The following is a 23,921-nucleotide window of genomic DNA, read 5'->3' on the forward strand; positions in this document are numbered from 1 at the left end:
TGTGACCTGCACCAAGCGTTATGTGTTCTATGTTCAATAAATTAAAAAAAAGTATATTATTAAAAATAACACTTGAGAATCCTTTATATACTATTTATGCATAAATGCCATCTCATAGAAGTGGGGCAGGTTCCTTCCCTTTTTTTTCATAAAACCTCATTCAAATGTCCTGTGACTTCTGGGAACCTTGAATGACGAACTGACTGCTCCAAAAATAAGTTGGATACACCATCATGCAGATTGGCTTTATTGACGCATCAGCAATTTTCAGTCCCAAAGTACAGAAGAAATGTGAAATGTCTTGACGCAATAAGTCACACATGCTTCCAGGTTCTTTTCCTCAACAAATTACATTTACTGGATATTTCTCAAGAGGGAGTGTTATTCATGTTCCCACATAAAACGTTATCAGATGACACATTTATTCCTGAAAAGGTCACACCAGTGTAAAAGGACATCTGAATTTGAGACACTGAAATGATTGGGAGTGCAAATGGTTTTTAACTCTCAAAGTGGTACATACACACACACACACAAAGCCCAAATATAAACACTAACTCACATTCGATCATGCTTGCAAAAAGCTTTGCCAGTTGTGCTAATGATTGCATCTGTCGTCCTTTGGTGTGATTTTAAAACTTGAATGGTTTCTTCCTTCTTGCATATTGAGTCAAGACAGTCACAGCCGGTCTACTTCCTGGCTCGTGTGGACTCCTCGTCGCCTCTCCCCGCCAAACTTCTCTCACTTCAGAAGACAGAATTTGCAGCACGGTGTGTCACATGTCAGTGCAAAAAAGGTAAAAATCATGGAACACTCAGATCCCTCGCCACCGCTCTCACACAAGTGGGTCAATAGGAACGTTAATGACAGGAATATGGGTTTATCCAAAATGGGTCTTCTTTGTTGGCGTCAGTGACAGCATGTGATGGACTTAAGCCCCTTTCACACTGCCTGTGAAAGCCAGCACTTTTCCACCTTTCCCCACCTTGTCACTATTGTGAATTAACAGCACCAACACAGAATGGGAGGGAGGAAGTCGACTCGGCAATTGCCAGCCTTTGGAGGTAGTATGAGAGGCAGGACGGGTCTTGTATGTAGGAATGATGCGGACAGAGGAGGAGTCCTGTCCTGTTGTGTTGAAAGCAATTGTTATTCACCTAATTATCACATTGCAGGAAGCCACAACGCAATGTGAGGAAAAATCCTGCCCACGTTCAGTTCTGTGTAAAAGGCAAAAAAGTCGGATAAATGCCGAGTCATCTGATACGGCAGTCTTGCGAGACTAAGTAAAGAAGAGGTGGATGATCAAAAATCAAAAGGGAGAAAGAAAAAGGAGGAGGAGCTTCACAGGCTTTGGCAGCATGCTAGTTTGTTGCCTCTCTGTCCATCAATGGTGGGCGGGATGCTGATGTCCACCACGTTGTTTCCCGGGGAATCATCGTGCGCTGATCTGTCTGATATTTGCTTCTGAGATACAATGCGGTAGATTTCTGTGAAGGTAAACATGGGAAAAAGTGAGGAAATAACATGTAAAGTATAAAATCGAGTTCATGTTGTTCATTTATTTTTTGCTTACCTGTAAGAATATTCTTGAAGGCTTCTTCCACATTGGTGGAATCCAAGGCGGAGGTTTCGATGAATGACACCGTGTTTTTTTCTGATGAAGTCACATAAAGAACATGACACATTTACAGCAATCAGACAAGCCTCATCCATACAAGCTTGAAAACTCTGCACCGAAAACAGTAAATGCATTGTTTTAATGATGTTCTCACAGTCCCTACGCCACTGCACCTACTTTGTGCAAATGCATTTTTTCTATTATATTATCATCAATCATTCCAAGTTGTTCTAATTCCCAAACAAATTGTCCCATCGGAAATAATGTTATGTGCATTTATTTGTCCGTCTTCATCATTAAACCTTTAATTCCACAAGAAATGCTGTATGCAACATTATTAATTATAAAAAAATAAAAGTAAATAAAGCAAAGCTACACCTCCTTTGAAGACATATATTCAATTGTATTGCTCATACTGTATTTTACTGAGCAGCCTTTCCTTTGTAACTTTCATTTGCTGTTCTACGACTATTATCAAATGATTCCCGTTTGCTTGCCACTGGTACCCTTCTGTAGTGGCATCACAAAAAAATACCAAAAAGCTACCGAAGGAGTTGATCACTGAGTCTCACGATATTTGTGGTGTTGTCACATCACTGATGATGACTGTTTGATTTTTTTTATTTTTTTTTTAGTTTGATTTTGAGACCTATTCTTTTTAGAGATGTCCGATATTGGCTTTTTTGCCCACAATTGATATGCTGATTTTTTCCAACTCTCAATTTCTGATTCCGATATCAACCGACACCGATATATCTTTTTCTTGAGTAAAATTGTTCTAAAGTAAGTTCTTTTGCCTTGATTTAAATGTTATTTTTGGAAAGATTTAATTTATTTTTAGTTAAAAAGGGGTATTGTTTAAAATACATGAATTAGCTGATTATTAGTACGCCTGGTAGTTTACAGTTGAGTAGCAGTGAGACTTAGAGACGTCATCATCCAGCGCAGCGTGTCCAGGTCAAAACATACGCTTACGTACGCAGAAGCAATAAATGGCGCGCACATGCTTGTGCAGGGGAGGACGGAGAAGAGAGCAAAGGCTGGGAAGCTGTCATTTTTGTTGACCGATTATTTGTTTTGTCAGACACTTACTCTTGCGCTTTATGTATTCTTCTTTTGCATGACCATGTTTCCTTACACTGCTACACGCCATCTGCCATCACTTCACATGCAAAGTATTTGTTTGCTCTCCCGGTTTGGTCTCATTATTATCAAAGCTTATTATCATAAACCCACCACACCACGGTATCCTGTTCAGTGTCTCTGTTAAACGTGTCATCAACATAGAGGACCCATCCCGACCCTCTCAGCGGCAAAAGGTACAAGGGGGCCACATTACTTGCTAGTCGCTGCACCGTTCTTTCAAAGGGCCGTCCGCCCGTACAGGTGAGAAAGTTTCAACAGTTAATTGAAGATACCATACAACATTCATTTGCTGAGGAATTTGCATAATGTCCCTCACCTTAGGGTGCAAAGTGCAGGTTTGGATTGCATGTAAGTATGGCAAGCTATACCAACCTCTGTTCATCCCCATTTTGTATTGCATTTTTAACTAACTTTTTGTAGTCATTGACAATTTATTCTTAAGTATGTCAGCATTATTAATAATGTATACCTGATTCCCTTAAAGAAAATGTGAATCCAGGAAACCTCCCCTGCACTGTCCAGTATCCAGGTATTTATTTCACAGTCACACTGGTTGAAATTCTGGCTAAAAAGTTACCGAATCATATCGTTCTAAATGAACCAAAAACCGTTCTTGTATCATATTGGCAACCACGAATCGTGATACCAATCGAACCGTTATTAAAACAAATATGAGAGTAAAGATGTTATTTCATGTCAAGAGGGCTCTAATAATGCTAAAAACTGTATTTAGAAGGTCTTAAACAGGTTTTCTATGCTCTAACTCCAAAAATTTGGGATTTATACTGTAAATGAGGAATCCTACTTTGCGGAAATTCACTTATCACGGTCGAGTCTGGAACCAATTAACCAAAATAAACGGGGGACTGTACATTTTTAAAAAGTCAAACTGACCAACGGAGAGGGAACAGGAAGTGGTTTGCAGAGCAAGACTGACCCTTTGTGGTGTTTTATAGGTATTGCTGGAATTAAGACTGTACATGTCATATAGTAAATCATTATATTTATGTCATGCATACCACTTTGTAACATGTTTTTGTTTGTAATTGATATTTAAGTAATTAGATTGTGTGCAGTAGCCAGAACTATTAAATGTCACAGCAAGTTCCATTTCTGGCTGTCTTTACCCTTATTGTACCCATTTGAGTTGGTATGAAAAAATCCAAAGAAAAAGCATTTGTGGAATTAATTTTTTACGTGCTCACTGAGATGGAGTCTAATATGATCACGGTTTGAACTGATGGCTTACTTGTCCAAAGATCAGGTCCACAGATGAGGTCAAAAGCTTGAAAGGGTTTATCCATAGTATCGATCAATAAAAATAGGAATTTACCTGCGAAGGCTCGAGCTTCGTCAGTCGGCACTGCCCTGAGGTGCCGTAGGTCACTTTTGTTGCCGACAAGCATGATGACAATGTTGTTGTCGGCGTGATCCCTCAGCTCCTTCAGCCAGCGCTCCACATTCTCGTACGTTAGGTGTTTGGCGATGTCGTACACCAGGAGAGCCCCGACTGCGCCACGATAATACCTGATAGCGACAGAACAAATAGAAAGAATTGTAGATATTGTACATAATCATCTCATTAGGTCCAATCCAGTCAAAAACAGCATTTTAATTCATGAGCAGAATTATGCAGCCAGATCACCAAGTATTTGCGCAGCGACTTCATGGTGTTGCCTTCACGAAACACCACAATGGATTGGATTTTAAGTGCAAGTGTACATAATGCGGTGGCAAGTGAGTGCATATTGCATACAGTACAGGAAGGAAGTAGGTCTGAATAAGGGAAGTATAAGTTGACCATAACATTAGAGGACTACAAATGCACATAAACTCACGCCGAGGTGATGGCTCTGTAGCGCTCCTGTCCGGCTGTGTCCCAAATCTGAGCCTTGATGGTCTTGCCGTCCACCTGCAAACTGCGGGTGGCAAACTCCACCCCAATGGTGCTCTTGCTCTCCAGGTTAAACTCATTTCTCGTAAAACGGGACAGGAGGTTACTCTTCCCCACCCCAGAGTCTCCTATAAGCACAACTAGACGCAAAGCAGATAAACAAAAACAACTATTAGGGGAGCAGCCATGTTAGCTAGCCACTTATTAGCTTGTTTACCTGTCGCTAGCATGCTAACCTGCTGGCGTTAACGCAAATAAATGCCGTATGTGATCGTGTTTTAAGGCAAATAAATTGAAATTACGATGCATGGATAGTCTATACTTGATAATTTACAACACTGCCTTTTCACAAAGAAGCTAAATTTAGCATTAACGTTGGTTTAGGTTTACTTCGTTAATCTCCCACTCCTGGCAACGACCTTATATTGACCGGAACCACATGTTGTCATTCAGCAACCCTTGAGGAGGCCTTACCTTTAAATAAATAATCGTATTCATCATCTCGGTTTCCCATTTTTTGTGTAATATTACTTTTTAACTACGTCCCAACTACAATCAGGAACTCTCCACCTCCAGTGAGATACCTTAAAAAAAAAGTTGTGTAGCTACACGGGATTTTACTTTCCGACCAATACAATCGGTGTATATTTGATTGACAGCTATGCTGGCAAATCGTCTGCTAGTACACCAGTCACGGGACAAATGAATGCGGAAAGTAGTATCACGGTGGATGCGATTTGACTTCCTGTTTCACTTGTGGGCTGAGCTAGTATTATACAGTATATTTTATTGTTGTCCATAATTAACTAGATGACATTATTACATATTATTTTGTCTTGCTTGGCTCTTTCTTTCTCCTGTAATATAAAAATAACATTTTTAAATGGCTATTCTTCAATTTTTTAAGGGATTAAATTAAATAATCTTAATATGAATGTAATAATTTGATATTAGTAAACATATCCATATATATTACAATATTGATATCAAATCATATTCAATTACATGAAATAAGACAAAATTACAGAATGTCTCCAGCTAAGGTATTCTAGAACAACAGTCAACAACAATATGCTAGCACTTGAGATAAAGCACAATTGCTGGTAATTTTTCTTAGGGTCGCGGGGTATGCTGGAGTTTATCGAGTTGCGGGGTACACCCTGGATTGGTCGTGCTGGTAATTCCTATTAAAGTTAATTATGGTGTCACTTTTACCAAACCACATTCGCGATGCACACGAGTTTACCTTAAGAAGTACTCCGCCCATCTGTTTACCGAATGATGTTATCATCATTCAGTATTTTCTTATTTAAAAGGAAGAGGTGTAATCATTTATTATCGCTGCAGAAACTGGATCTTGATAATGAAATACAGTAGAGTATGGCTATTTAGAAGAGGGTGAAGGATAAAGAATGACCCATGACTTTTTATGTAGCACTAAAGTGATGTAATAATGTAATACCAAATCTAAACTATCCACTTGAATCCGACTGGAATCCCCAAATGGCACTTTTCCGTTTGTTGCTTGTGTTTTTATTAATATGATTTGTTATCATTTGTAGCGCTCAATAAAACCACTTGTCACAAGGTGTGCATTGGACAATTCATAGAACTGCTTTATTTTCTATTCATTCTGATTGAGTCCAGACACACACACACACACACGCACGCACACTTACAGCCATCTATTTATCCTCTTGTATAAATAGATGAATATACACAGATATACATAAATACACATTTCTGATCTGCATTATTCATGTTGAAACCATGCTATGTCTCTGTAAAGGACTCTTCCGATTGGAAGAAGGGAACACACAGCGATTTGAAAACACACACACAAAACACACACAACACAGCTTGAACACTTTGGAAGAATCCCTACTGATTTGCATGTACAGTAAAACCCACAAATCTTTTTGGTTTGTTTTACAAAGAAACAGCTGTGATGTGGTCACACACCATAAATACACATCAGCTGCTTCTTAGTAAACGCACTGAGGAATATGACTCAGTAAATTATCTCTTTGTCGAGCAGCAAAAATAAAACCAAACAAAAATAATATTCTCCAATTCTGATGGAAAATATATCTTTATATATGTATTTATAATTTCTATGTACACGTTCTCAGGAGCACAACTATGAGAAAGAAAAATAAATACGACTGCACAAGTGGGAAAAAAATGAATATATAAATAAACAATGGTATTACATTTACATTTCTTTCATAATAAGGCAATTCAAATGAAATAAAAAAATATATATATTGCTGCTATGGTCGCAATGTAATGATAGCACTGATTACACAATATGTGGAACAAACTGGCCTCTGTTACAGATAAAACATACACAGAAACATACTCTTCAGACTGACTGATCATTTCTGAGAGTAAATGAAAATACACTGGAACCTCCAAAGTCATGCAACAAGTTGGTCTCATTTCTAAACAATGGAAATGTCAATAAACTGTTCCAAGGTCAAACTGTGGTCATTCTAAAACCTTTACGAACTGTGGGGACAAAGCTTTAAGTGACATTTGAACATTCCTAACTGTCAAGACATCAACTGCTGTATAATAAAATGAAAATAAAGTAACACTTGGCACCCTTTGAAGACAATAACCAGTAAAAGAAAATGTTTGTTAGCATAGCCATTTTGTTTTCATCTACAAGTTATTTCCGTTGGCTTGTTCTAGCTGGACTCGAATATAAGACAACCTTGAATATAAGATATTAAGCCTCTTTCAGACTATTTTTTCGACAAAAAAAGATGTTATCAACAACTAGTAGTAACGCATGTATAAATCTCTACACCACTCATAAGTCGCAGCCAGTTCCATTTGTGGTTCTATGGTTATCATCACACACAATTTTGGTATAACTCCATTACTTTTGTAATGTTTGACTTAGGAGGTTCCACTGTAAAAAAAGAGCCTTGATGAAGAGCCTTAAAATATGCAAAAAGATTTTGGTGGAGTTCACCAACAGAAAACAAATGTATAATTATTATCTATTTAGCTCACAAATGTTCCATGTGATGCATGTTTATTTTGGCCACTATCTTCAGGTCTTATTCATAGCAGTTAGTAGAACAACATTCAATCCTTTTTCAAAACTACTGTGTCTCATCCCTGTTCATATATATACTATACAGGTAACAGGTATATATATATATATATATATATATACGATTTTGGACTGCAAATACTACCACTGATGTGCTATGTCTACAAAGAGAGAGATTAGAAAACATCTACCTGGTGGAGCTGGCTGAGTTTAGGGCGACCACATAGTAAAAAAAGTCATCTTGATTAGCTTCCCTTCCATTAAAGTACTACTGTATATGTAAAAGTATGGTGATGCCAGTGTGATTGACCAAAAAAAGCAGGCAAGGCCGGAAGACTACAAAGCGACGTTCATTAGTGTATTTTCTCATATAGTGGCCGGAGGGGTTTATTTACTCAACTACAGAGAGGACTATGCATCCATTAGGAGTAAGCCGTTTGTTTGGGGCAGGGGCCCTTTTTCCCCCCGACAAAGGCATGAAACATTTTTAAACAAAATATTTGTAAACAATGTTACAATATTTTGTGCAAATAGTGGCCCGTGGTGTTTATTCACTCAACTTCAGCAATTACTAGGACTCTATTAGGGGTAAGGCGTTTGTTGAGGAGGACGCCTTTATTTGGAAAAATGCATTTTTGTAATACAATTAACCAATATTTGTATATTTTTGCAAATAGTGGCCAGGAGTGTTTATTTACTCAACTTCAGATGGGAGGACTGTCTTTATTTTATTTATTTTGTGACTATTAAATGATATATCCAAAACGCACTAATAAATATGAGTGCACACAACATTGTGGAGCGAGCACCTTTCAATCTACTGGAACACTAATCATGGGAAAAGATGGGATCATCTTTAATACTGTGCAGAGAACTACAGCATGCAGTCACACTCATCCGAGATACCATTAACATTACTCGGTAGGTGAGGCTGTTTTGGTGTGCAGCAGCGTTCAGATGGGCTCAGCAATCAACTTTTTAATGTCTATCAACTGAGGTACTTGCAGTTACCACTCCTTTTTTATACCTGAAATGGCAAAAGGGGGGCATCTATTTCAGGAGATGTGCTTATTTGTCACAACCCCATGATTTATTGAGACACGGTATCTTTTCTCTAGTGGAGGCCACTATTTGAGGAAATTTTCAAAAGTGAAACGTCTGATCTGGAAAAATCTTCCCTCACAGATGTACTTATATAATCAAGGTTCTTTGGATCAAACAAATTCAAAAGGTAACATTTAAAAGAAATAAACAAGCTGACAGTTATATATATTAATACATGTCAAATAAAAAATACTGCAAAAAACATTTTTATATAAAGCTTAAATAAAAGCAACGTGCGTTTTAGGATGTCTGTCCTAAACATCAAGTTTTGGAAATGTTAGCTTGACTGGCCAAACACATGACCTCTGCATGGGGGGGGTGTCCCTAAATCCCCCATTCCTCTTGGCAATGTATGCATGCATGAGGCTGCCACATTGGAGGGGTACTTGCCCCAAGTTTGGGGACTTGCTGTGTGCAAATATCATGACAACACAGTGACACAGTAAATAAAATGGCAATAAAGTGTCTTGTTTACGTTACTATGGAAATCCAGACTACTCCAATATGGCCGCCGCATGGATGCACGTGGGACAAACAAGATGGGCTTGTTAGATGTTGAGTTCATGTGCAAGACAACATAAGTTAGTGTGGTGTGTCACGCCAAACATATAACATACAACTTTACTTGTACTATGTCACACGTAAACACAAGTATCATATGTAAAATGGCAGGGACTGAAGTTTTTCCTCACACCCCTCCTCCCCTACCCTTTTCTGGTACTCCAGTCACTTCTCCCCTTTGTTTGTGTTTAAAATCCCTTCTTGAGACAACAAGAAATCCGCTGCTACCATTGAGGAGGTTTGGACTTCAGGTGAATGATCTTCACTGCTGAGACCGTCACGCCTTTCAGTCACAGAGCAGGGTTTACTGTTGAACACAGACAGTGGACAGATGAGAGTGTTAATGGATAAACTATAGTAATACAGAAATAGATTGATAGATACAGAGGACCCTCCAAAAGTCATGCAATTTGGACTTCAAACCAGCATCCCGCATCTCACAAGACTTCAGCCCAGTCAGCATCTGAAGGATTAACTCCACAGAGTGTTTCACTTTATCTTTGACCTTTTGGTATTTTTTGTTATATTTACAAAGACAGAAACCAGTGTGGGCAAAGAGGAAAAGTGTGATGATAACCATAGAAGCAAAAATGGCAAAAAAAAAAAAGCTAAAATATTCATTTTGTGTTCCCTCTTAATTACATGTAATTAACTTACAGTATTTTTACTTTAAAATGTTACTTTAAACATTGCCTATACAGTTAACAAAGGTTTTATGATGGCTTGGAACACATTCATTCACTTTACATTATTTCCGATGGGAGTTCTTCTCATTTTGGATTTACAATTTGGAAGTCAACCAACATGTTGAACTTTAGAGGTTACAAAGTACAAGGGAAATATAATAATATACAAATAAATTTGCATAAATGTACAACTTCACAAATAAATACTGCACCAGTAATAACAATCTGGTACTCTTTGCAGTTTAGTAAAGAGAGGGTAAGGATTTTGTTAGACTTTGGAGGTTCCACTGTTTTTTAATGTAAATGAATATATACTTTTAAAACTTTTTTTTTTAACATGTGAAAATGTGACCTTAAACTTGCACTATTGAATTGACATCAAGACCTACATCTGTTGGGGGTAGTCTATATGAACAACAAGTACTAAGCATACACACCCTAAAACTGCTATGTGATGGAGTCTGCATCTTGACTTGGAAATATTTGCCCACTCTTCCTTGCCAGAGCACTCCTAATCTGTTAGATTGTGAAGGCATGTCTTGTGCACAGTCCCCCTTCAGGTCACCCCACAGAGTTTCAGCTCTTGACCATTTCAAAACCTACATTTATATTGTTTGTATGTTTGTGATCACTTCAGTTTAGTGTGTGTGCAGATCTGTAGGTATGGGCATGACAAGATATGGCATAATGCATGCTGCCTGTTGTTGGAGAAACACAGGATGGCTGGTTGTGCACTAAATGGTCACACTTGGAGACCATTTGCACCAGTCTACCAAATGAGGGATGAATGCTGCAATGTAAGGGAGGTTTTTACCGACTTGAGAAGCATTATAACAAGTATCCCAAAGTTGCCCGTCTGAAGGATTTTCCTGCACTATGTAATTTACTTTTTAGTCGGCTGCTTCTCACTTACTGTCTCTCTTTCCCAATTCCCATCTGGCAGGGCCTTAGACTCTGAGCCATAGTGTAGCGGAGAGTACACCCAGGTCCTGTCCTCTGGAGGCTGTTTTTTTTTTACACGGCAACCACAGCAGAGGGAGCCAGAGGGACAGAGGAGAGGCCAGTGGCACAGAGATAAGCGGCGGTGGCAGGCAGGAGAAAGATGCAGGAGATCGCAGGAGAAGAAAAGACAAGACAGGAAATGAAAGTTAGGGATGTAAAGGAGGGAAGTGTCGCCCAGACATACTGGAAACTTTGACATGTGAGGGGGGACAATTTAGCGTTAGACGGTATGGATGCAAATGTTGGTTGTAAGTAGCTGGAATCACACAGTGTGTTGAGTCATATGTTGTCTAGCCCAAAAGGAGGAGCTACTTAGTCCCTAAATGGATGGCGGGTCAATTTTTCTTGGTCGATTGCTTTAATGAGTAAAATGTTGAAAGCTATTTTATTGATTATAAAGCAAGCACACAATGCTTTAGCAAATGGCTTTTTGACTAATAATTGCTGTAGTAATTTAATGTCTCCTGTTTTTTTTTAACATTTATGTACACCATATGTCAATGCTAAGGCTATAAGTAACATATTTTTGTAAGTCTGGGTCGTGAGGAGCTGAAAAAAGTTTGGGAAACCCTGGTCTAAACGTGGGTTTTGCCTCTTCTGAGATTTCAACTCAGTAAATATCTAAAGGATTAACTCCACACATGCTTTTTTGGTAATGTAAACATAGAAGGGTACCTACCAGTGATAGCAAATAGGAAAAGTGTAATGATAACCATAGAACCAGAAATGGAACTTACTGCAACAGAGGACATGTTTGGCTGCTCGGTAAAATATGACCAATTCAATTAATAATAGATAATTCAATATCACAGGGCTTTAATAATTCTTGCAATACCTAGGAGCACCTCCTGTTCCCTCTCTGTTACTTGTCTGTCAGGGAGAGTAGTTGTACATTGTTTTAGTTTGATTATGCTGTGGTTAACTTCTCTTTAACTTTTAATTAAAACATTGCCAGAAGAGGTAACAAAGGTTTGATGATGGTGAGAATGAAACAATTGACTTAAGATTATCTTAAATGTGAATATATGCATTAACATTTCAACAACTTGGAAGTCGTCACAGTCATCAAAGAATGACAGTTCAACTTCGGAGGTTCCACTGTATTTTCCAACTTCTATTTACATTTATGTAGCCTTAAGCTGTGTCTGTCCAATACCAAAAAAAAGAGACGAGCACGCCACCAATCTCATCTAACACAGCGGCTCAGCTGTCACTTTCTAGACCTGGGCCCATCTAACTCACTTACTGGCCAGCTGGACAGCCATTTGCCCCTCTGTCGGAGAGGGGAGACCACCCAAGTCCTTCCATCAGGAAACTGACAACAACGGCATAGGATGACAAATGGACGAACAAGGGGAGGTGAGAAGAAAAGGAGGAGGGAGTAGAAGGCGACATGAGTAAGACGGCATGCTGAGGTGAAAATGGAAAAGAGACATTCCCCTTCATCTGTATCTTCATGACTCATAAATAAACAACCACAGATGCCAGGAGATGATGATATTGTAGGCAAGCCTAAACAACAAAAGTGTCCCTTGAAACTGTCAGTGTTTACTATTGTGGTTGTAGTGGGGTAGAACGACAAGAGGTACGTATGAATGAAAAGGGGTTAACATGTTAATATACACCTTCATTGTCATTAAATTGTCATGAAATTGTCAGCCATAGCTGATATAGCGCTTCATTAAATTGTGTAAGTGTACCTAATCTTTGTGTGTAACCCACCTAAAGGTCACACTATTTTAAGTATGTTTAAAGTCTTAGAGGTCCCATGTAGTGTATTGAAAGTGTGCTGGCTCTTTAGACAGTTAAAAAGTGCCTTTATTAAGTCGTCCTTTGTGTGTCTACAGCTTTAATTCTAATGAGCTATGCCCATGCCAGTCTGCCACAGGGTGCAGAGGCACTACCATGTCCATGAAGAAGGAGGCTTTTCCTTCATGATGCCATGAAAACATAGTGACATTTTTCTCACATTTAGTGCTGATAGACAGGCTCTGGGGACACATATAACTGTTAGAACATTATTAATAAGTACATTTTGCATAATATGGGACCTTTAGGACAAAAACAGCAAGAAGGTGGGCGACATGCTGTTATCACTCCGCTCAGAGAACAAGTCAGTGTATCTAACCGAGTGCACCACATACTGCACACACTCTCATACCGGCCTGAATGTCCATGCCCATTATGCCACCCGTTAACAAGTCTGTGGCAGAGCATCACACAGCTCGGCCTCAACATAATGTAATGATATTTAAAGTGTACAGTGTCTTACAAAATAGATGTCGGTGACTGGCACGTCGTCGTCGTCATCCACCGAAGCCTGACTGGTGCACCCTGAGCCTGACATGTGGCTGGACCTGTCTGGTTCCACTACCACCACTGCCGCTGCTGCCTCCAGTTTGGGACTGAATGGAATGTCCCCAGCTGCTTCGGATGGATGAGCAACAGCAGCGGGCGAGGCCTCGAGGACTGGAGAAGAGACACAAGGTGCTACAGCAACCTCATCCTCTTGAGCCTCACTGTGGGAAAGAAGAGTAAGCATGTTGGGACATAGTGAAGCAATATGTTTGCACTTTAAATATGTTGCCAGCTGGCTGTTGTGTAGCCATTATCCATTGTTGTTTGTAGCTGGCTAAAAACCCAGATGTATGCACATCCTAGTTGCCTTATCAGCTCTTATATTGAATATTAGTTCCTACAGACGAAAAAACAGCCTATTCTCGACCTGATTGGCTGAAAGAATAAATTATTAGGAATGTTGCCATGTAGACTTCTCTCTCTGTTATTGTTTTTCTGTGCATGATAGAAGCACACTGGCCACAACGTTATGTACACCTGCACAATGTAATAATATTCAATACAAGAGCTGTAATCTAATGTTTGGCTTTGCCTTCCTCCTACTATCATCCTACTTTGTCTCATCCAACCTGTTCCCCAGCAGGTCAGGTCACACTGCTGAGCAGATTCAGGTCAATTTGTTGGTTGCTTCATTCATGGAAATCCCACCATTGTCTAGCTCTAATGCAAGCTCCATCCAAGGCCCAAGGCCATATGTCTCACCACCGCTTATTTGTATCAGACCTTTTATTTCCGTTGGTTTCCCCCAGCAGACCTTCACCCTGATCCTCCCCCTAACCTAGAGACCTCCCATCATGATTAATAAAAGTGTAAAGAGATTATAATTCTGTTTCCCTCAGAAATACTAGCACTCCACTGGTGCTTTAATTAAAAAACAAAATCAGGTTAAAATGTGCCACAAATCAGGTCATTATAGCTTTACGAGAGCTGCCTTGGGACTCTCCGTCCCACTGCCCTACATCTCATTCCTGGTTCCCTCCAAATATTGCCTGCCAAGCTGTGTCACCCTGGAAAAAGACTCTTTCACTAAATTGCACGTGCACACTTTCTCATAATATGATTTTGTTGTAATGTCAGCAGCCCTATCATGGGGGCCTCACTGCAGCTCTTTTAATTATATTTACTGCATACTGAGGTTATACTGTATATACTGTATGTTGACAGAATGTAATGCATTAGGAATAATGTCAAGCACACTATGTGTCATTACTATCTGTTCACAGGGCAACCAGAGCTGTCAGATTATTAATACAGGAAGTAAGAGAAATAATCTGTTTCAATCAAGTTAGAATTAAAACACATGTTTTGCCCAGAAACTGTGGTAGAATTCCGACTTGTATGACCTCAGTGCTGTGACTCTATAACTTCCACGACATAGTCTATAATGGCAATGTGGCCCCGCTGCTGTACCTGGGTTCAGATGAAGCCTGCAGAATGGAAATGGTGGGCTCACTCTCGCGTCTCTTTAACTCCACCTCCACTGTGATGGTCTGCTGGTCCTCTTCACGCACACGCAGCTCCTCCTGGGTCCTGCACATGTAACACACATTGTGTGATAGCACCCCATACAAAACACACACAAAAGTCTTAATATAAACATATGTTAGCACTGATGCTATATCAACTTACCTTCCATCATGGCTGAGAGACTGGGTGTGCCTCCTGGAGATAAATGTAACAATGTCAGCCAAAATATATAGCCTCTTTTTGAAATCCTGTAAAATTGCCACGAGTAACAAAAGACCCAGCAATTTATCCACCTTTGTCTTTTACACAGAACCCCAATTTCATCTCCTCATTCTGTACAAAATGTCAAATCACTACAACACTCATTACTCTTCATTCTTGTGAGTTCATTGTCAGTACTCACCTATTATTACAGCTAAGTTCAGTTATGTCTTTAAACTGATTATTATTAACTAACTAAATGTGATAGCAATTTTGAATTTACATTGAAAGGGGCGCCCTGTGCCTATTGCAGAGTAGCCACTAGGAATGACGAAAGATTCGATACGATTCGATGCAGTGTACAATGATAACATTTGATTCGATTCGATTAAATTCTATGGTTAATGTTTGTTGTTGTAGCTATTATTCTTACATTACAAAATAAAGATGCCTATTACATGAAAGTGGCATTCTTACAGTATTTTCTAATGTTTAAAAGAGCACATTATATCCTCAAGAAGGCTGTAAGGTACTGGCAAAAATAAAGTCAACAGAATAACTAAAATAAATGTCAAATCTTTATATTGCTTAGACAAAGACCAAAAAAGACTTGAACATATTTTTCTTTGATGACATCGATATTTTACATTCTATATTTTATATGTATATTTTTATACTTCTTAAATTTGTAAGATTAAAGTTTTAACATGTCTTAATGTTGCTAGAAATGGAAGTGTAGCTACCAAACTAAGTTTTGTTGTATCATGTATGCAATCTATCCAGCTATCTAAAATATAACAATGAAAAAACTTCTTAACTTTCAGTCCAATTAATAATAAAATAATAATAAATACATAGTGCAAAGCCCCTTAAATAATGACAACTTAAACTCTTCCAAGCACAGATAAGTAAATAGAAATATTTGTCACATGAGTGCAATGAAAATGCTGTTTTAGCCTGGAAAAGTAAACAATCCCACACTCAAAATGTCATAGCAATGGTAATCGTACAGCATTTCAGACTGAGCATAGTGCTGTCAACACTCCAGGCGCAACCTTTGAAAGTAATCAAGTTACTAAACAGAGAAGTTATCATATGCTCCTCTGTTGGTCTGGCTCGTCAAGTTTTGCACGCTTCTTGAAATTAATCCAAAGACGTTACAAACGCAACCGGTCCAGGGTGCACCCTGCCTCTCTCTCATATGTCAGCTGGGATAGGCTGACTTATGGCCTATCCCCCCGTCCCCCCGACCCGAGTGAGGACAAGCGGTATAGAAAATGGATGGATGGACGTTCCAAACTTCGGCCTTCAAGCGCCGGCTAGCCGGCAGCCCAGGCTCTCACATTGTTTATAAGACACTGTCAACCGATTGCTTCTCTCGTGACACCCGGTGCATGTCTCCACAATCGATTAATCTAAAGATTTATGGCTGATTATTATTGATACAGGAGTCTTTTACCACCGCATCGGAATTGTTTGCTCCTCAAACCGGCTATCCGGTCGCATCGGTTTATCGTTCACATCCCTAGTAGACACTGGCTGCAGCCAGCTAGGAAACCAACTGCAATCAAGTAATCATCTCTCAGTGGTGGTGTGCAAGTTGATAACACGGCATTAGAGGGTGTGACGCTACCTGTAGCGTGGGTGCTCGACTGTGTCGCAGGGAGATCTTTCAGGGATGGACAGAGAGGTGGTGGAGGAGAGGGTGGTGGCAATGGATGCCGTGGTGGCCTCTTCGAACGACGGAGGTGTACATGGAAGATCGGTTCGCCCTGGAATAAAAATGGATATAGTACATATTGTATATACTGTATATTAGGGATGTCACAAGATCTCGCAAGAGTAAAACGTTACAAGATTTATTAATCTGAAAAAAACTGTCTCATGGGCACGAGGCCTGGGGCATAATAAGTTAATCAATTAATCACACAATAAATGAAAATGAACTCTGTAATTTTGCCTGCCTCAATATATTGCTATGTGCGTGCACGTCTGTTTTCCTCATCTGTCGCCTCCAAACAGGCAGGAAGAGGGTTTACTCTGAGCATTTGTTTCAGCACCTTGGCACGTTTGTTCCAGAGAAAAAGGGCATTAACGCAACGAGCCCTTTTGTCAGTCACAGTGTCTTTGACTCGGTAGGTGGAGGCGGGGCCATTTGCATGCACACAGAGCGCAGAAGAGTGTAATGTAGCAGAAATTAGTAAATTGCAACATACATATACAGTATATATATATATATATACACAGTATATATATATATATATATATATATATATATATATATACACACACATATATACACACACACACACACACACACACACACACACACACACACACACACACACACACAGTATATATGATAAAAAACAAAATAATATCTAACAATATACAGTCATGGACAAAGTGATTAGACCACCCTTGTTTCTTCAGTTTCTTGTTCATTTTAATGCCTGATACAACTAAAGGTACCTTTTGTTTGGACAAATATAGCAATGACAACAAAAATAGCCCACAAGTGTTAAATCTTGGTATAGCAGTACAATGCTATAGCTATTCATGTAAGAACTGAAGTGATTTTGGTTATCATCAAGAAAACCATGGAAGTTGCTAGATATCAGCTCTTAAATTAAAATCTTATGAGCTATATTTGTTATCATCATTGTATTTGTCCAAACAAATGTACCTTTAGTTGTACCAGGCATTAAAATAGATCCATAAACTGAAGAAACAAGGGTGGTCTAAAATGTTTTTCCATTACTCTATGTACTATACTATATAATAGTAATATATACTATAATATATATTATATATAGAGAATCATATAATAAATAAATATATTTATAGTTTTTCATTGTACTTTACTTTAATGTTAAAATCTCGTCTCAGCTCGTAGACCCAATCCCGTGTATCGTCTCATCCCTTGAAGTGAGTGTCTCGTGACACCACTACTTTATATAGTACGCACTGTACATAATCTTGGGTTTCCTGCACACAATTTCTGCAATTTAAAATAACTAGAAATGCATTATCCCACCAGGATTCCACATATTGTATAACATTAAGGTTGTTCAACAAAACAGGCTTCAATAATATCAGCAACAGTTTACATTGGTTTGATTATTTGATTGTTTTTTCTTACACATACTGTCCACTACATTAGGTACGTACTGTATAAGGTATAAAGGCAGATAATCTTATACAGCTCTTATAGGAGATGCACATGAACCTAGGTTACCTTCATCTTCCAGGGTTGGGAAGCTGCGAGCGCCTCTCAGGTCGTAGATGTGCTCGTCTCTCTCGGATGGAAGCTGGCTGGCAGACCAAGCCGCACCAGGGCCACCGCACTTTGGAACCGTCAGAGAGACACGACCCTTCTTAGATGGAGACGATTTCAAAGCTGCACAATACACATAAAAAAAGACAACTTCAGCAACAACACAGCCAATCATGAATCATGCATGAGAATCATGATATTCCTTGTGATACAACGATGGAAGGGAAATTAAAGGGTCAATTCACTTGATCTTTTCACTAGAACATGAAATAAAGACGTGAGAGATGCTCACAGCACCTAATAAGGCAGTTTGAGATCTATCTGTATTTTTCCTTTTGCCCTTCCCTCACAGCTCTGCATGACTATGTAAGGTCTCAAAAGTAATATGAACTCACAGGAGCTCTTCCTGAAAACGGTGCTGCTCATGAACTTAAAGAACCTGTCAGCATAGAAACCAGGCCGGTGGACTGAGACCGTATCCTACAGGGCAGACATGGAGAGAGAGAGATTAATGACATAAAACAGATTAAGGCATCTACTAGTTCCTCTTGTGTCCCATTTCAGGAATTTCTGTCTGTGGTAGGCCTGTCACGATAAATGTTGCTGGAAGATAATTGTCCTAAAAAGTATTGCCGATAAAGGATATTATTGTCTGTATTGAAACCATTTTTTCTTAATGGCATAATAATGTGAGTACACCGTATCAAAAGAAATCAAATTTAATTTTGTGTTTAAATAAAATAATGTAAACAAATAAACAAAATTATAAATTAAACAAAAAAACCCCAAAAAACCCAACAAAAATAAAATTGACTCTTTTAGCAAAAATTGCACTTAAATAAAAATCACAATCAATCACAATATTTATCATTTTTAATCAGTCACTCATTATCTGCCTGAATATTGACAAAAAAAAAGAGAAATAACCTGGGAATACTCTGAAGTTCACATTGTGGGTCAATGCAGATGTTAGCTCATTTGCATTTACATCCTTGATGCAATACATCATTAGACAATTTTGCCAATTAATTCAGAAGCAGATATAGCTTGGCTAACTTTTCTAATGGGATGTCAGCCACTGCAAACATTTGTACAAAATCCTCAACAAATTGCAATGCCCATGCTTGTGGCTAGGGAAGACCAATGCAATTCCAATTGTAATGTAAGATATTTTTTATGATACCCTTATTTTGTTGGCACAATTAGACAGGATTTGGCACTCTTATTTTGAGGGCCGGAAGTGTATTGGGCGTGTTAAGAATGTCTGACGGTTAAGATCAGCTGGGAGCAAGAATAAACGTGCCTCTCGCCTTATTTCACTGAAAACTTGGACGTCTACGGGCATCGTACAACGCTCGCTTATATTAACAAGCAGTAAAAGGCAACACGGTGTAAACACACCCTTAGAGCCTTAGTTGTTCACACTCGCTGCCACACTAGCATGCTCTGCTAATCCATTAAGCTAACCCAGCTAGCATCCATTCATGTTCCGTAAGAGGAGTTTTTCCGCCAACTTTTGCCAGTGTTTCAGGCCGCCGTACCAACATGTTTAGTTCGGGAAGGGGGTGAGTTTGTGATGACATTTCGCCATGACTGAGCGGTCCGCCGGGGAAATACTTCCCCACACAAATGTTCCTTCTCGTCACAATGACCTGTTTGGTAGAGAGAGAGAGGAGGAAATCAAACACGCACGCACATGTCAATATATCGAGATCTGCAAAATTATCAAGTTTGTGTTTATTTATCGTGCGGTTCATTGATTTATTATCATGACAGGCCTATCTGTGGGCCAAGCCAATTGACAGAAACCCAAACAATGCACAGACACAAGCAGAGGCAGACAAGGCAGTAGACATTATTGATTCTCTAGCATGCTGACACTCCATAATCGAATGAGGTCTGATACATGAGCCAAGACTCGACATTGACTGCTTATATGTAAGTGAGTGTGAATATACTTGTTTGTCTTATCTATGTCAGTGATTGACAGGTGATAAGTCAAGGGCATACATGTCAAACTCAGGCCCAGGGGCCAAATCCAGCCTGCACCGCAATTTCATCTGGCCAGCAGAACTGTTTGGAGAACAGCATTGACTTGCCCTTATCAAACAAAGTGCTTTCAGCTATCTGCGTAATTAAGTGATTCCTCCACTATAAACCACTCCTCTGGTATTTTCATTTTAAAAGTGGAAATTGTATATAGCACAAAAATTCAAAACCATTCTTAATAAGGGTGCCAGATTCAGTGTAAATAATTTAACTATACACGACTAAAAATGGCAACACTTTAAATATTACACCCTGTTTGTACAAAATAACACCTTAAGAGGCATAAGACAGTCAAAAGTGATCATTTTAACTACAGCAAAGCATGCTGGGAAATGCATAATCTTCACATTCTACAGCTGCAAACTCTTCTGTGTTACACATCTCGTGATTTTGCCGTTTTTTTGTTGATACAAAATACTGTAGCGTTGAAAGAATAACAAAGAGGTGGTTGATCTAATCACTTTATTGACACAACCAATTACGCCAAAACAACCATAGACGTATATCCGCCGACTATCGGAAAGTAGAAATTTTACGCAGGAATGAACAGACATGAAAAAATGCATATTTCTCCCACCCCCCGGTAAAAAAATGTTCATCCACACGAGTGAAGTTTTAAATAAATGTATGTCCACATAAAAACACATTCAGTAGCTATCATGCTCATTTTGTCCCAACCTGAAAATGCAACCACAGGGGTGCATTATATTTTATGTTCTAATCCTGGCACTGCGCGATAAAAGGTGTGTAGGCTGCTTACTAGGCTGCTCGGTGCTAATGAGACATTTTCTCAAAATCTAACCATACTGACTACTATCTTTTCAGCTTGGATTATTTGTGCATGTCCTGTCATGTTCGCAACGTCAAACGAACATCTGTGTGTATGCACTGATGATGCATATGTGTGTTTCATTCACCAAGTAAGGTGGTTAAAAGGCCAAGAAGGTTTTAAGGTTTTGTGCGTGGTATGTCCAGTTCGACCCACAACCTAAAGTAGGCTTTGAGTTTTGGCCCCCTGTGCAATTGCGTTTGACACCCCCCGTCTATGGTGTTGTCATGTACCCTACTGTGCTGCCTATACTGTTATACAGTATTTCTGACAAACACACAGCAAGGTGTCATTAAACCCCTAAGTTTGACCCCTTAAGTCAGACTGAAAGCTTAATGTGGTCGATCACTGGAACTTTAGGATGCCGAATCACCATAAAATTTGACTCACACCTTTAGGAGACTGACAAAGCACATGCCAAATTTGAGCAAGATTGGTTGAAAAACATGGCCGCCATCAAGCACCGCAGGGGCACGGGCGGACTTAACAATGAATTGTCCGTAAGTCTTTGACCTTTTGTCTAATGATTATAAAAACTTTGAGGATATCTTTATTAAATACTGTATATGCTAGCATACAACGCTTCCAAAAGCATTTTGACAACAACCCATAGGTGATACCACAAATGTAATTTACAGTCATGTGAAAAAAATTGGAAAGCAAAGAAACCCAAGGAAAGAAACTTATTGATACTGTTGTTATATTCAGTAGCTAATGTTGGCTAGTGAGTGCAACATTGCAAAGAAATGGTGGATGCCCTATTCCCATCAGCTGTAGTGACGCACAGGGTGTCTCCAAGCAGGAGAGTGGCATGAGTAAGACAAAATGAGGGAGACATGGAAAAGAGTGGTTTGCGTCTTCTTAAACGTGAATTGATGATGACGTCTGCTTAAAAGTGAGTTAATGTGTGCGCCAGCGCGCAGTGCATTAAAAAAAACTCACCCCATCATGTACCAAAGCCTTCCATGTATGCTCCAGTTTCTTGATTAATCTGTGCAACAAAAAAAGGCAATATTAATATTGACAGGTGTGTGTGTATATAAAGCATAGAGATAACCTCTCATCATATGGTCACCTGTAGGACTGTAAGATGTCAATGATGCCAATGTAGAGGAGAAGCCTTTCTCCTTTCCCATTCACAGCAGGGATCCCGCCCATCCTAAAACACAAACACAGAACTATTTTGACAAAGAACAAAAAATGAACAAAGTTGTATAGGATTTGCCAAAAGCAAGTACACCCTTCACATTTTAGAAAGCATCTTCATGACAGTATATCTGTTTATTGGGCTTAATAGCCAGCAATTCAATCAACTACACAAGTAAGCATCAAGGCAATTGTGTCTTGCCTACAGTCAAGCATGGTGGGGGTAGTGTCATGGTCTAGGGCTGCACAAGTGCTGTCAGCACTGGGGAGCTGCGGTTCGTCGAGGGAAACAGGAGAATAACTGGGTCACATGGCATATAACTTGCATTCACGTTTTGTATCAACTGAGCCACCCGTCTGTGAGGAGATCCTGCTACTTTATAGTTCCAAGCACTTTTTAAGACTCATAAGCCTGTTTAGTCAAGCTAAACCTGATTGGAGAGCCTGTGATTAATCCATAAATCATTTTGATTGAACCTATGCTCATTCTTGCGGCATCAAGCCTTTGGCTTGCCGCTGGATACACTCACGTGTCTTCAGTGTCAATAGACCCTCCGCAGGCGGCCCCGCCCTGGATGGACTCCATGGCGGTCGAGTACAATGCCTTCTGCTGGGCCAGGGGCCTTTTCTCATCGCTGCCGCTTTGGGAGCCTTCCATCTGTCTCTCCCTCTCTGCCTGGTCCATGTTGTGAACTCCCAGCAATAGGCTGTAGTCCATGATCTTGAAGCTTTCCAGCACCTAAAGAAAACGTGCAAACACAGGCTTTGTGTAATGACAGGCGAAGAGCGCATGGATCAAGGAGGGACGGCTTTTATCCAGAGTGCATAACGGTGTCAGCGCCAGAGGGAATCAAACCTGATGATGTGGATGTCACACACAGGATGCTTAAGCATGCACACATTAATTATATATGTATTGGAGACTGAATGTGTTATGTATAAATAATTATGTAAGGTGGTCATTTATAACAGCACTTAATTTTTAATCTCATTGACTATTGGAAAAATAACAAGACTGTCTCCACATCCTTTTTGTCTTTTTGCCCCACATCTCTGTCACAGCTTTTATGATTGATATATGAAATTAACAAGCTTCCTAGGGATCCATATTTTTTGGCTTCCGATCTGATCCGGTACCGATCCTTTTTTTTTCTAATACGTTTTTGTGACAAACATGAATTTGTGTAATTAAATATGGTCATGAAAATAGCTATTCAAAGAATTCAAAATAATGCAACCAAAATATTACAGAATTTTTTTTTTGTTACACAGCATGAGCAACAATATTGTTTGGCTAAGCTGGACCGAAATGCTGTAGAAATGACTTCCGTCAAATCATTTTATACAACATGATGAATGCCTACCTGGGAATTGAACCACCAACCTTTGGGTTGGGAAGCATGCACTCTATGAGACAAGCCATGTCACAGTAGTAGAACCATCAGAGTGATTCAGTAATAGAAAATGTGAAACACCAGCATGAATGGGCATTTAAATTACCCAAAATATGAA

At 39.3% G+C, this 23,921-nt stretch overlaps 2 protein-coding genes across 4 annotated transcripts in view; both read right to left on the reverse strand.

Annotated features, from left to right (window-relative positions):
• Positions 1–207: 207 nt before the first annotated feature.
• On the reverse strand, positions 208–5,302 carry LOC129188529 (ras-related protein Rab-11B-like). The gene is made up of 5 exons (XM_054789205.1): positions 5,137–5,302; positions 4,607–4,802; positions 4,102–4,295; positions 1,578–1,658; positions 208–1,491 (listed from the first exon to the last, which is right to left on the reverse strand). The coding sequence occupies exons 1-5, from the start codon at positions 5,174–5,176 to the stop codon at positions 1,346–1,348; spliced, it is 657 nt and encodes a 218-aa protein (XP_054645180.1). The 5' UTR covers positions 5,177–5,302; the 3' UTR covers positions 208–1,345.
• Positions 5,303–6,243: 941 nt separating this feature from the next.
• pip5k1ca (phosphatidylinositol-4-phosphate 5-kinase, type I, gamma a) overlaps positions 6,244–23,921 on the reverse strand; it is a 35,236-nt gene continuing 17,558 nt past the window's right edge. The window contains exons 8-19 of one of the 3 annotated variants that reach the window (XM_054789201.1): positions 22,940–23,148; positions 22,339–22,422; positions 22,206–22,254; positions 18,781–18,865; positions 18,347–18,508; positions 16,742–16,880; positions 15,070–15,102; positions 14,851–14,970; positions 13,355–13,601; positions 12,329–12,397; positions 10,994–11,083; positions 6,244–9,701 (exon numbers count right to left, since the gene is read on the reverse strand). In XM_054789201.1, coding sequence (XP_054645176.1) covers positions 9,699–9,701; positions 10,994–11,083; positions 12,329–12,397; positions 13,355–13,601; positions 14,851–14,970; positions 15,070–15,102; positions 16,742–16,880; positions 18,347–18,508; positions 18,781–18,865; positions 22,206–22,254; positions 22,339–22,422; positions 22,940–23,148 — 1,290 coding nt within the window. In that variant the 3' untranslated portion in view covers positions 6,244–9,698. The remainder of the gene's footprint in view (positions 9,702–10,993; positions 11,084–12,328; positions 12,398–13,354; positions 13,602–14,850; positions 14,971–15,069; positions 15,103–16,741; positions 16,881–18,346; positions 18,509–18,780; positions 18,866–22,205; positions 22,255–22,338; positions 22,423–22,939; positions 23,149–23,921) is intronic. The other 2 variants (XM_054789202.1, XM_054789203.1) reach the window with 2 other exon arrangements.

This window comes from Dunckerocampus dactyliophorus, chromosome 10 (assembly GCF_027744805.1).
Source record: "Dunckerocampus dactyliophorus isolate RoL2022-P2 chromosome 10, RoL_Ddac_1.1, whole genome shotgun sequence".
NCBI classification, from domain to species: domain Eukaryota; kingdom Metazoa; phylum Chordata; class Actinopteri; order Syngnathiformes; family Syngnathidae; genus Dunckerocampus; species Dunckerocampus dactyliophorus.